Source organism: Pleuronectes platessa, chromosome 9 (assembly GCF_947347685.1).
Source record: "Pleuronectes platessa chromosome 9, fPlePla1.1, whole genome shotgun sequence".
NCBI lineage: Eukaryota > Metazoa > Chordata > Actinopteri > Pleuronectiformes > Pleuronectidae > Pleuronectes > Pleuronectes platessa.
The window spans coordinates 13,533,207-13,547,471 of record NC_070634.1 but is presented as its reverse complement, the minus strand read 5'-3'; the positions used below and the strand labels follow the sequence as shown (position 1 = coordinate 13,547,471).

Below are 14,265 nucleotides of genomic sequence, written 5' to 3'. Positions count from 1 at the left end.
ATAGAGAATCTATGGCAAGACTTGAAGATTGCGGTTCACAGACGGTCTCCATCCAATCTGACTGAGCTTCATATTTTTTGCCAAGAAGAATGGACAAACCTTTCCATCTGTAGATGTGCAAAGCTGGTAGAGACATACCCCAAAAGACTTGCAGCTGTAATTGCAGCGAAAGGGGGTTCTACCAAGTATTGACACAGGGGGGTGAATACTTATGCACCCAACAGATGTCAACTTTTTTGTTCTCATTATTGTTTGTGTCACAATAAAATTTATTTTGCACCTCCAAAGTACTATGCATGTTTTGTTGATCAAACGGGAAAAAGTTTATTTAAGTCTATTTGAATTCCAGTTAGTAACAGTACATAATGGGAAAAAGACCAGGGGGGGTGAATACTTATGCAAGGCACTGTAGGTTCTGACTTTTAAGGCAGTCTTCAGTAAACACACCATCCATTACTCCAGCTCATCATCTGTCATTTAAGGTTAGTTCTCTGTCAATTAAACTATAAGAGTGTATATATGTATATATATATATATATTTATTTATAAATAATAGATATGATTTGTCACATACATACATAATACAATATTAAGTCGATGTTTCCGAGTTAGAGTTTTGTAGTGTGCCGTTGTTGAGAAGAAAGTATAGTTGTAGGACTGTAGGATGTTTTGCATCTTCATATTTGCATTTTTAAAACCACATTTGCAAAGCCAAATAAAGACATCACTTCTCTTCACTTTTGTGTTAACTATCAAACTCTCACAATTTCTATTTGTGAATATAATGTTGACAAGACAGGATTACTTACAGTAGTTTCCCTGATGTCACAAACAAGAGAAGGTGCAGCACCGGATACAAAAGCAATACATCCTAATATTTCAACAATATTCATTTTAATTATTTTTTTCTTTACAAAATATAATAATTATAAAACATAACAGAAGAAGCAGGACAATATTGCTAAGAAATAAGAGTCAAAATGAAGAAAGAACTAAAGGCAGTAATTCGATTCTTCTCGATGCCTCTGTGGTCATGTACTGAACTCCTCTGAAGTAAACAGTCAAAGACACAACACACTTTGATCTGCAACCGGCCGGGCGTTACACAGGGATCACAGAAAGAGCTCGCACACTTACAGACAAACAATAAATAGATGAACAGATGACAAAGGAAGAATAACCTGAAAAACCCTTTCATTCCCCCGTTACCTTCCCTTTACCTCTTCAGAGACTGAAATATACTGACATGCAGAGAACCACACATGTACAGATGAGCGTACGAATCAATACAGGATTTTGTGAAATACGTAAAAAAAAATCAAGTTTATATTTTTATTCAGTGATACAAAATATAAAATATTGGAATCATATTTACTTTAGTAACCTTTAGTCTTTTAATTTCTCACTTCTGTACCATCACATCACGGTTAGATCTAAATTCTTAGATTGCAGATGGCGTGAACCAGCTTCTCTCAATTTTAATTCACAATATAAAATGGGGAACTGACTTTAACAAATACTTTAATAAATAATTCCTTAACACAAAAGGTGCAGTGATTGTAAAAGTTTGTCCCTCTCAAAATTCATATGACAGCTCAGATGGGGCCACGGAAATTTAATTTATGCAGCACTTAGATTTCTATAGCAAAAATAACAATTATTAGATGTTTTAAATGCACATGAACACTTATCAGTATATTTCTTCATTTCAGGTCAAGGTCATTAAAGATTCTCAAGGAAACATTTCAGAGGAAAGAAGGGAGAGTGAGCTCTGACGATAAAAATGGTGCTGTTGTTCGTTCTTTTATTCCATATCTTCATGGACTGGACTTTACGTGGATGTTGCTTCCTTGTTGTCGGTTTTCAAAGAGGCAAAAGAACTTAAATACTATGTCAGGTCGTTCTTTTGGAGCCCAACTTTCAACATACTCACTTATCTAAATCTCCGTACAGCCATCAAAGTTGGTTCTGGATGACTGATCATGGAAATCTTCAAAGTTGCAGAGCCTGAGAAGCAGGATTTGGATTCACTGACTTGCGTAGCTTAGCATGTACATTTTACATTAACATATGTAATTCTGCGTCACCTCTGCAAGTCAGAGGTCAGGCTCTTCACTGCACTAAATATTCATTCTTATAAAAACAGTTGTCAGAAATGACACAAAAGCATTGCACGTTTATAAATCATCAGGGAAGAACAAGGTTGAAAGGTTTTGACAAAGGCCAAACTAAAGAGAGAAAAATAATCCGAAAAATCACTGTGCTCCTTGTTGCGCCTATAAAGCTTTAAAAAAACAACACAGAAAATGATGTTCAGGTTTTTAAAATCAAACAAATTTCTATTTGAAGAACGACTCTTGTACCAAAGGATGACAGACAGCTGGAGTGGAGGAGGTTGGAGGTCCAGAGAAGCAGGAGAAACCGAAGACAGAGGCCATTGGGCTGAGTCGAGCACGTGTAATGTAATAAATTAACTTTCATATAATCTTTGAATTGATGGATTTTACTTTATGACCAGACTCCCATCAGTTGTGTTCATGTGGCACTGAACGGAGGCCCTTTTCAGAGCTGGTATTAAGATTTAACCCATTTGAAAAAAAAGACTTGTATAAAATTCATTATGCGGTGGTCTGTGTGGATGCTGTGGCAGTAAATATGTTAAAATACGATTCATTGTGAAAGTGTAGCAGTTCCTTCATGTGCATCCCAGGACGCTTGTGCTCACACAGCGAAGACAACGTGGCCACTTCTGAATGTGGTCTGAGTGATCCGATGAATTTGTTTTTGTTCATATGTACTTTGAGCTGTCTGCTTGTGATTGGCTCGCTCAGGACGGATGCGAATACCAGATCTGAACAGAATCAGAGGCAAAAGTGCTGAGCAATAAGCAGAACACAAAGAAAGAAATGTTATTGGATGTCGACTTTAGAAGTCAAACTTCTCCATTATGATAAATAAAACACAACAAAGCAACGGTTGTTCACATCGTCAGCCACTGCTCGGATTTAGACGAACAGAGGACGATGGTTCGTGTGGTCACTGCAGCTCTCGTCACCGCCAATCAACAGCGTTGCCCTGGCGCAGGTTGTGGTGATAAACTGTTATAAATAAACACACAATCAACACCTGACAGTAGTGATAAACACAATGGACAATGAGTTCAAGTGTATCAGTTTGAAAAGAGGGTTCAGATACGAGCAACACCCCCAGCACAGGGAGCAGGTCCATCCCTTTCATAAGGTTCAGTAAATGCACGTTTTGTTCGGGCTTGTATGAGTCAGTTGTAAAACCAACACCAATCAATGATTTTGACAAAAGGCAAACACCTACATCAGCATTGAATTTCCCCTCACTGTGTCAGAGAGCGATGCTGGAGAGCTGAGGGGTGCTGCAGGCCGCCAATCGCCTGGAAGTGTGACGGGAGCAGAGTGGACGAGGGCGGAGAGGCAGATGGCAGGCTAAATTCCACCTGCAGCCCATGTGGGCCGCCACTAGGTGCACAGTCAGGGTCCTCGGGAACAAAGGGTCCACCAAGCATGTGTAGCTGGTAAAAGCAGGAGCCCGGCAGGCAGTGGTCGTCATGGCAGCACGGAGGGCTCCCGCAGGCCGACTGGGAGCTCAGGGCAGAAGACTGGGACTGGAGCTGGACTGGAGCTGGGGGACAACAACTGTCTGAGCTGGGATCCCGCAGGTCGTCCAGGGGCTGCAGAGAGAAGGGACAGCCAAACAGCTGCTGAGGACATCCGTCTCCACACAGCTCCGACAGCCCCATCACCAGCTCACCATCTGCACACATGTAGGAGAGTTTAGAAAAATGTTTAAATGTGACAAAAATTGGCAACTGCAGAAAGTTGTTCAAATACTTCTTCATTCTAAAGCAACACTGTGTAGCAGCGCCCTCTGCAGACATATGTGGGGACTAATTCTGTCGGGCTCTGTGGTTTTCACAAAGAGAAAAAGAACCAGTAGAGCTGCTGCTGTTAATTAGGTTTCTTCACTAAGTATTGCAGAAGAATGCTGTTCTTGTATTTTTAAAGACATCTGATTGTTTTCAACGGATCTATAGTTGAGCATTCCTCTTGGACATGTTGGACCTGATTCTGGTCATTTAAGTCCGTAACAAACTTCTCACAGGAGATCATACCCGTTCATTGAAGTTACATAAAGCAGAGCAGACATTCAGGGTGAGGAGTGGGAATGTAAGAGGAAACATTTTATCCACTTGATGCATTTTGGTGGACAGATGTTTTTCCTCCTACAGCTGCAGTAATGAGAAAAGTAATTTGCAAACCTACAGTACATGATTCAAAGAGCCTCTTAAAGTAACAGCCATGGGATGTTGACCTTGTGTTTTCTTGCAGAAATTCGTTGTTTCAGTATTAAAAAAAAACAAATCCAAGAGGGAAGGGTTGAATTAAGTAACTTAATATATATGACCTCTTTGAATGAATGTGGCATTTACTGCAAGAACAGAAATGTGTTGATGGCCAATTACATTAAAACCTGTTCCCTTGGGCTTCAATTAGAATTAAATTATACACCACATGAAATTCAATAGGATTTTTGTATTTCTTGTCTCTCTTTAAGATTCCTTTACCTGCAGGCCCAGCCTGCTTTCTGAGGCCTGTGAGGATGAGTTCATGGCTTTAAGAGAAAGCGGGGAGTTCGTCTGCGCCGGGGACGGCCCTCCTCCTCTGGAGCACCATAGCAACATGCACACATTTACACACACACATATACAGAGACATGCATACACACACAACAACACAAGACACACAAAAAGCAAAATAATGGAGAGATGGGGAAAAAAAAGAAGAGGAGACAAAATGATTGATAACATGGAGACATAAGATGATGAATATGTGTCAAAATAAAAGGCAAACCATGTAATCGAAATAATTAATTATATAATGATACAATGTATATGACAAAATAAAATCTTTAGAACTGCATGATGGGTATCATTATGTGATTTGGAAAATGTTTTTGTTGTTTCATGCAAACATAATATTATTTATAAACAGAAAAATGGATGAACATGCAGAGCTTTCTGATTTTCACGTTAGACACAAAATCCTACTTACACACCCTGTGTGTGGAATTGTTTAGTATATATAGAGGTGACAAATTAAAGGGTAACCTGGCAAATGAGTGAAGACACAAGAAAAAGTCCCCATCCATACGAATTATATGAATTTCCTTATATTTGTCACCTGTTTGTACATGTGTGTTTGTAGAGCCAAGTGTTTCATGCGGCTCCAACTTCAAATGAAACTCTGAAGTGATAATTCTCCAGCTTTTATGGTAGACATATTTTAGGGCAGACTGGCTGTAACCCTTGTCCCACAATAACCTGCCCACTACGTCGGTTCTCTAAGTTACCTTGTTTGTCCAGGTCGGTGTGTGGAGGTAACGGGGACTCGAGCTGCCTCGGACCCACGGAGCTGCGAGACAACAAGCCTGAGGAATTGTTGCTTCCCTCCAGCTCCGGAACATCCCCATCCTGGTCTCCATCCTCCCTACAAAACACAACACAACCACTATAAGCACAGGAAAGTGTGTGTGTGTCAACAGTTAAAAGCGGGAGTGACAGGAAGAACCTTTTTTAAAACAAAAACATAAACATAAGTGAGCAGACATATGCAATACTTAAAGGAGGTTGTTATTATTATTAGCTTTAGTATCCTTCCTCCCTTCCAATCCCCCGAGTCGACCGTCTGCACTCAAGCTCTTCATATTATTTTTCCATGAGACCTGTGCAAGGTCTAGTCCGCCTGTCGCTCAGCTTCAGCTGGGACGAGCTACAGCCCCGACCTGTAACCCTCAACGGATAAACAGTATAGATAATGGATGGATGGATGGATGGATTGATTTTGCATTCTTAAGTAAAATCAATATCTGAGAATTTGGCAGCCATTCCAATACGATGACAGCGAATGTAAACTTGTTGTGGCACGCACGGAATAAGAAAATTCAAAAAATAAATAAACACAATATTTCTTACTAGATAAAGCTGAATATCTCTACAGCAAAAGTAGTCATACACAGATGTTTTGTAATTTCTGCCAAACCAATTCTGTTTAGGAGATATTACTTCAGGATAGACCCTAAAAACTCACAGAAAGTAAAGCCGATGAGGAGGGCCTTGTTAGGGCAGTGTGAAATTACAAGTTTTAGTTATAGGGATTTCTAAATGAATAGATCAACAAACCCTAGGGCAACAATTTCTCAGAGTAGGGGTGTTAGAGTTAAGATTGGATGGGAAGTTCAGTAGGCCACATGCAGTAAATACACCCTGCATTTGCAAACAGAATACAATCCTATCTATCTGTTTTACATATTGATTCACAGCCTAAAATTTGCTCTATTTTCTTAGAATGATTTATTTTATATTTATATTCTGTCAGGTTTGTAGCAGTTAACACGATGAAATAAAAACGTGGTGCATGGCTTGACATAGTTCAAAAATTGCGGATTCACATTTTCGTCTATAGCTCATGTAAATTTCAGCTTAGGTATAATCTCTGTACATAGTTAACAAACAAATGAACCCTGACTACACTGCGACCCTGTTCGTGTCCCAGCAGCACTCACATGCTCCCTGACTGCAGGCTGTACTTCTTGCGGCTGAGCCTGGTGGTTTGTTGGGTGAAATACTCATGACGTTTGGACTTCTTCCACATGTAGTAATACTCCACACATTCGCCCACGGAGCGCGTTCGTACCTGAGGAGAAAGAAAAGGTTGTTTATGCTACGCCGTCCAATGAGAGCGCCAGGTAATCATTTCGAGAACTCACCTTGTTGCCCTGAATGAGGTTGAAGTTTTTCCCGTAAACTCGATAGCCTAGCTCAAAGCTCCTGCACTCCTCCTCGCTCCAGGCACACAGCTCATCTGAGAGAGAGAACCAGTAGAATCATAGTGCCACACATAACAATACATTTAGGAGTATAGCATCCATTTGAAATTGCTTTTAAAATTAATGCCATCTGGGCTTCGTGCTGCAGAGGATTTAAGTTGGAGTTGCAGCCATGAAATTGCAGCTCAATATCCAGGCTGGATAGAGCCTAATGTAGAAAAAACTCTCACATACAGGGTGTGGAGGGAAATCCAAAACCACATCATATCTGAATACGGACACAGTCACACATATGCGAATGCAGGAGAATGTTGCGGGTCAAAGTTCACCTAAATTGAACTCCACACGAAGCCACGCTGCAGATTTGATTCACCACAGGAGGCAGTTCCCCCACCCCCCCAACCCCCGCACAGATTGGTAGTGAATGGAAGGCGAGGTGCATTTGCTTCTCTCTATGTTATGCAGTTTTCACTGACCTCCCCTAGAGAAACACCTGCTAAATGAGAACCTATAGTCCTGCTAACTTCTGAGCTAAACAAAGTCAAGGGTTTTTTAAATGGTTCATTTCCAAGGGCTCTGTTGGCAACATGTTGGCATCCTTCACTTCATCAGCATCAACACATGCCAGGAACAAACAGATTTTGCAGATCGGTGAAGCAGCTGACAGGCAGTAAGGTGTGTAGGTGTGGTTTTGTTGACCGAAGAGAGAAATAAATCTTTTGCTATATTAATTTGTGGCTCTCACACTGCAAGACAGCGTAAGACACTTTGCAGCAAGATACTGGTTTGTCTAAGTTTGCCTTTCACATAGGAAGATCGCTGCGGGAGATTGTCGGGGTCAGATGTTTTCACAACAAAGGGAAATGTCTGCAACGTTCAGGCGAGGGGTGGAGCCTGGGTGGAGCACGAAGGAGGCAGGGCATAATGTATAGATTCAGCTGCACAAATAATCAAATGTCAAGAGTTCTACACCCATAGTACATCCTGGTCGTCATGTCACCACCACCCAAATCGTACACCTCCAACAAACAAACAGGAAAAGGCTCTTACCACTGACCGCCTTCACGTTGAATTGTAATCGTCTCACTGCCTCTTCTGCATTGAATTTGCATTTTATAAGTTCATACAGTGCCTGGAAGTCAAAAGAAGAAAAAGATTCAAGTTAAAGAATATCTCAGAATGTTTTCCTAAAACTAGTTCTGTTGAAGCATGTGTGAACTGCTCAAAAGCTACGAGTTGTGTAAATGGACATAGGGACTTTGATGACACTTGAAATGATATAACTTTACCTGTTCGTTGTCACGGACAGTGTTAGCTTGCATGGATGTGCGTGCTGCCCCCTCCTGGCGACGTGGTCTCTGTGTATTCAGCAAGAACTCCTCCACTTCCTGCATCGGCAGGACACCTGGCGACCACAGCAACTGGTCCTCACTAGTGTAGACTGGAGAGAAAGAGAGAGGCAGCGGAAAGAGCAGAGAAAGTGGATGAGGAGATGGTGGAGAGAGAGGAGGAGGGGGAAGGACATTTAAAGAGAGAAGAGAGAAATGATGAAGCTGTCTTTTTAGATATCAACACGAGTAGCCAAAGTCAGAAAGATCTACACAGGAAGGCTTCGATCAGCTGAAACGTAATGATTAGGCAACTTCACATAAGGTTCACATAAGTTAAACTCAAAGGAAACAACTGTTAAAATTGTTTGAATTCCGAGAGGATGATACTATATGTTGCTTACCATTTTCCTGGTAGGTATTTGGATTGAGTGGAGGGATATTTGCCTGGTACCTGGAGCCAACCATGATCTCCTGAGAAGGATGACAATCTGTGATGAGATGAGATCTGTGCTTTGTGGTAGAGTTATGGTAACAGATCACTTCTCAGGCTACTGTAAATTTATATTTTTGTAAGTGCTGCATTTTGTTTCCAATCAAATCTGGTAAATGAGTGGTTTACATGTGACTTTGTGTCTCAGTCAGGGACGATGTCCAAGAGGTTAGTTCAGGTTTGATTCAGTTGGTCAAGCAGAAAGAACCCAGGCACTCCTGCACTAAATTATTATGCTCACCGCCAAGATGTATGAGGTTTATACAGGGAAAACAAATAAAGAAAGGAAGAATGTGTACAAGCTTTGAAGTGGGCACTGGATCAAAGGAAAGACAGATCCATTATGGACGAATTCAGAAAGACTATTATATTTAGCTGTTTTGTTTTGTGGTTCTCTCTCCTATAAAGAAATGTAAACTGCAACACACTATGCAGTACGCTTCATATCTCTTTGACCTAAAACCACTCATCAGGTCAACAGAGTCACAATGAGATATGTGTGACAGCCGTCAGTACCTTGTGCTCTTCATTGGAGGGAATAGAGGCATCGTCAGACTCCTCATCTGATGAGCGGCCTTTGTTTCCACCTTAAAGAAGCCAAAACAACAGAGAGGAGGTTGATCTACTCAAATCCTGGATGTCAAGACGAATTCAATAGTGATGCTGTCTAAAAGTCATATCTTTATGCCAACGAATAATAATAACTTCAAAAGAATCTAATTTAATTTAAGATTTGTTTTATTCTTCAGTTTATTATTAACCATCTGTTAACAACATACATCCTGCTGAGGTAAAATGATCTTTCTCCAGTAAAACCAAGCTGTGACTCGAAGCTATAGGGACAGCGTGGACATAAATAAATAATTAAATAAATGAATAATTTATAGAATATATGTCATTCAGTCAGTAAAAATTCGATTCAAGATGACGCAGCGAAAATATGAGAAAAGAGCCACAGAGGAACAAGGCTCTCTTGTCTTTACCATTTGGAGAAACTGTGTTCTTATTCAATCTCTCCTTAACAAATAAAGGACACAAAAGCAGCAAACCTGCCACGTGTTTAGTTTGCTCTGTGGACTCAGCACAAATACCGTCATTCATTTCAAATAGAATCACTACCTGGGGTTGTTCCAACATATTGAGTATCCTTCTCTTAAGAAATGTCTCAGTGACTTTGACAACATTCCGTCTCATGGACAGGAAACTAATACGGCAGTAGAGGATGCCATGCTGAGACTCTCTCATATGAAATTATACAAGAACAAATCAGAGGGTTTGAAAACATTGTAACACAATAAAGCCCAGCAGGTACTGTTATTGAAATGTATCAGCTAGTAATGAGTAACAGGCTCCGATCCCACTGGAGACATGATTTAAACTAAGAGAAAATATTGCAGCTATCAGAAAAATCCCCTGACTGTGCAAACTGATCCATCTGAATCAAAATTATGAACCAAACTCTCTTTCTAAACTTTAGAGGGAGAAATGGGATCAAGTTAAAAGTGATATAGCCATGTGTTAATCTGTGTGTGTGATACCTTGGAGACGGCGGAGCACATCTGAGGTGTTTGAGGTGACTGAGGGGGTGAGATCATCCGGTGATGATTCTTCCTCCTCCTCCCCAGGAAAGAGATCCTCTGTTAGCTGATCCTAAACACAACAACAAAATATCAATAATAGAGCACAGCAAAGAACAAAGTAATAAATCAGTTGTTAACATCTTCTTGATTGTTTTGTTAATATACAAATCCAAATATAAACTTTGGACCAGCCAACCCTTCGATAAGAACGAGGCACCTTGTTTGTGCTGGTGTTGTTTGGGTTATGTCTCACCTTGTCCAGTGTCATGCCTGGCAGGCTGGCAGCCATTTGACAGGTCTCCTTCTCTGGATCTGGCACTGTGTATCCATACAGAGCCAGCAGCTCCTCCAGAGGAAGCTCACTGGCCTACGAGCAGAGCGCATCAGAGGAGGCCAGCGACAGGTGGAGAGAGAGGATCGAGCGAGAGAAGGAGGACAACCACAAGTCTATAAAACCATCAAAATGGTATTCTTGGGGACTTTTTCCCCTCTTCTTCCCGAATAGTTTAACTCTCAGTCAATTTGCAGAGTCACCACATGTGAGGGGTTTTTATTCATCAAAGTCGTGCCGATAACTTAGTAAACCCTCTTCTTGAAAAAGGATCCAGATGTGAAAATGAACTGCTGTGTTTCATATCATTTCTTGAGCTCGGTTTTCAATGGATGTATATTCCTTTCTGTGCGATTTGGGAATTGGATTACAGTTTCAACTGCCCTTAATGTGATATTAAGCTCAGCCATATTGCTATTGCAATGAGGCCAATGAAGTTGATTTCATTAAAGTAGTTCTCGGTTCTTGATTCTTGTTTCATGTACGGCTGGCTTCTCCTGCAGTGATTGTAACTGTATGTTGGGGTAAGCTTAACCATAGTATTTTATAGTATTTATTGAATCGTCAGGGTTGATTGTTTGTGACCTTTTACTTTGTATTGCTGTATGTATATATGCATATTTATTCTATTCTTATCTATTTATTTCTCAATGTTTTACTCTTTATTGTACCCTCAGCACCATTGTAAATGAGGGTCTTATTCCTCAATGTGTTTTCCGAGGCTTAAATAATTAATCAATCAAATCAATCAATGTTTGGAATTTTTTGAAAATGGGCACAGGTAGATGTGGTATACAGCTAATTTATTAGCTTTTTAATTGTAAAAAACAAAACCATTTTGTTTAAATGATATGAGTAAGTGATAACAGGGATAGTAATGCATTTACAAAATATTAAATAAACACAAATTTACTGGCAAAAATAAGGATTAGAGTAAAAAATAAGCAAGTTAGACAAGGTTTTGCTTGTTAAATGATATTTTGAAGCTTGAGTCCTCCTGCAGTTCTAACTCGGCCCTTTGCTGCATGTCTCCCTTTCACGCATAATACTGTCCTGTCTCATAATGAAGGCATGAAGTGACAGAAAACTATGAAAAAAGCACGATGAGGAGTGTGGAATTTTAAGTACAACTCCTGCAAGTGGGTCCAAATATGGGCTCTGACACAGAGCTTTCCCACTGTCACACACTGCATGTACTGTGATGTAGTGTTGGGATGAGTGGATTGAGATGTGGCTTTATTCTGTGTTTTTTGTCAGAAATGCCCAGAAAATCTAAAGTGAAATCAGTAACTTCAGTAACATTAGTTATTAAGTACATTATTTTAAACATGCAAATCAAAGTAGAAATGCTGTGTATTATGTTATGTTGTGAAGATGAATCTTTTATCCCAATTATACGGACCATAATGATCACGTTTATCAGTATTACTGCGGGATTGTTAAATTATATATTTAAGAGAAAAAGCAGTCCCCCAATCAAAGCTTGAAACTGTATAACTAACCGTCTAGAATTGTACCACAGTATACAGTGTAACCGATAACCGTTGCATACCTAAATATGACACTGGGACGATGTATATTCCAGTGATTCAGCTTTAAAGTTCCCATAATCATGCAAAATTGATAAAATCAACAAATATTATTAAAGACACTAGCTTTTAAATAGCAGCTTTGACATAATCAGGTGTGTCTGAACTTGACCGTACAGTGTGGGACTGCGCTGCCATCTTCATGGGGCGAGCAGCGTTCACCTCCGACTCCTCTAAGGCCTGTTAAGACTCCTGCTTCTCCTGCTGAGGGTCTTCATCACTGTTCCTCATCCACGCTCCACTAGACCACGACGTCAGCGCTCATCTCCAAAGGCTTTTCACCCACCTAAACACACACACACATGTTTCTATGACTTCAGAGGACATTACATTGACTTGCATTGATTTCCCGGAAACGTACTCTAACCTTATCTAGCCTCGTATTCTAACTTAACACACGTCTTGCCTTAAAATCTAGTAATTCACATTGTGGGGACTTGCTTCCCCCCCCCCCGAAAGGAAGACAAGTCCCCATAATGTGATTGTGTAAAACAGATTCAAGTCATAATATAATATACAACACGATCTACATGGGCCTGATCCAGCAGATCAGCTGACTCTTCACTTCTAAATCACATTTCTTTTTTATTAGAGAGAACTTCCCCCTAGTAACCGAGTGTCGCTGAGTGGAGCACATTAGGTTAAACTCAGTGTCACTGGTTTTACTGGGACATTTCAAAGGATGTTTGGATGGCAAACTACTTATCCTCTTTTAAATGTCTCTCGTGCATCCTCCTTCTTCTACTTCAATCACTTTATAATGTGTTATTCTGTATTGACTTTACTCTTTCTTTATTCCGGTATCTGTGCTCTATAGCTGCGTGAGCAGGTTGGTTGGTTTAAATATATATATTTTTTTTAAATAGTTTTACTGTTTCAAATTGTTTGCCTTCAGTTTTGTAATTTTTAACTTAAAAAAAGCCCCTTGTAACTTTGTATTGAAAGGTGCTATATAAATAAAGTTTAGTATTATCATCAGGCAAGGCAGTTGTTTTCATATAGCATATTTCATACCCAGGGGACAGCTTCAGAGTGCTGTCCCGTGACACTAGAAACAACATAGAGACAGATTTAAGATAAATCAATTAAAAATCTGAAAGTTTAAGTTAAAAACAATTGTCAAGCAAAGTAAAACCGATTGTAAAGTCGAATAAAAGAGGGAAAGCGATTAAGGGAAGTTGAATAAGATCCACTGATGTATGACCTTGTGGGATGGTTTAAATTATGTTCAATATCATCCCCGGGCTTTAAGAGAAAGTGATCGAGACACAATAGAGCATGTGTCTGTGATGCAGGCCACGTTATACAGAAGTGAAAAACTTTACGGAGGCCACATGATGAGCTTAACTCTCCGGCCCTTGCATGAGATAAAGTGCCGACGCTCCTGCTGTTAGATAACAGGCACAGCGACACGGTTTCCGGACCGAGAAGTTGAGCGGAGTCCGGTGGACAAGTGGACCGAGCGGAGCCTCTCCCCGCCCGGCGGGCTCACCCCGTGTGTGTGCGACCGCCGGCGCTTTCCTGTGACTTGGTGCTGAACGTGTCTTCCTCCGGACGAGCGGCACCACAAGGAAACTAGCAGCGAGTCAGAGGAGCACCCGGCCGGAGTTCAGCCGCCGCCGCGTCGTGACATCCCTCCCCGCAACTTTTCCTCCCACTTCCCCCGCGGCGCACCTGAAACACTTTCAGCACCACCGTGTTGTAAAACCCCGCCGAGCTGCCCCCATTGTTTTCTACGGCTCTACTACCGAGGCTGGCGGGGCGGGGGGGGTGGCTCTTTAAAGCCGAGAACGCGGAGACGGAGAGGGGGGGAGAGACGGAGCGAGAGAGCCGGGGAGCTTCTCCCGTCTCTTCCTGCCGCTTTACCGGCCCCGGAGCTTCTCTTTCAACGGCCGGCGACACGGCGGGCAGCCGGGCGAAGAGTCCCGGGTGGACGCGGGTCGCCCGTTCGCTACAGTTTCTCTATCGTTCGCTTCATCGCATTCCTCGTTTTCGCTCACTTACCTCCGCCATTCCGTTTCTGCGCAGGCTGGGTATTGCCCGGATGTTGTAGCTCTGGTGCTCGGCTCCGTTTATTGCCTCCACC

At 41.3% G+C, this 14,265-nt stretch overlaps 1 protein-coding gene across 2 annotated transcripts; it reads right to left on the bottom strand.

Annotated features, from left to right (window-relative positions):
• Nucleotides 1-877: 877 nt before the first annotated feature.
• Nucleotides 878-14,265, bottom strand: mier2 (mesoderm induction early response 1, family member 2). Of its 2 annotated transcripts, XM_053431001.1 has the most exons (13): nt 14,184-14,265; nt 12,297-12,465; nt 10,513-10,626; nt 10,218-10,329; nt 9,196-9,266; nt 8,591-8,660; nt 8,148-8,299; nt 7,909-7,990; nt 6,799-6,893; nt 6,595-6,725; nt 5,383-5,519; nt 4,598-4,694; nt 3,650-3,786 (listed from the first exon to the last, which is right to left on the bottom strand). In XM_053431001.1, the coding sequence occupies exons 2-12, from the start codon at nt 12,321-12,323 to the stop codon at nt 4,639-4,641; spliced, it is 1,047 nt and encodes a 348-aa protein (XP_053286976.1). In that variant the 5' UTR covers nt 12,324-12,465; nt 14,184-14,265; the 3' UTR covers nt 3,650-3,786; nt 4,598-4,638. The 2 variants fall into 2 exon arrangements, with proteins under 2 accessions (XP_053286977.1, XP_053286976.1); XM_053431002.1 differs by lacking the exon at nt 4,598-4,694 and having other exon boundaries at nt 878-3,786.

Bases quoted from the DNA above. Each gene is read 5' to 3' on its own strand.
- mier2 (XM_053431002.1), bottom strand. From the start codon at position 12,323: ATGAAGATGGCAGCGCAGTCCCACACT. The intron at 6,726-6,798 runs GTGAGTTCTCGA...CTTTCTCCTCAG, and splicing joins ACCTCATTCAGGGCAACAAG to GTACGAACGCGCTCCGTGGG. The intron at 3,787-5,382 runs GTAACTTAGAGA...ACATGTGTGCAG, and splicing joins CACCGACCTGGACAAACAAG to ATGGTGAGCTGGTGATGGGG.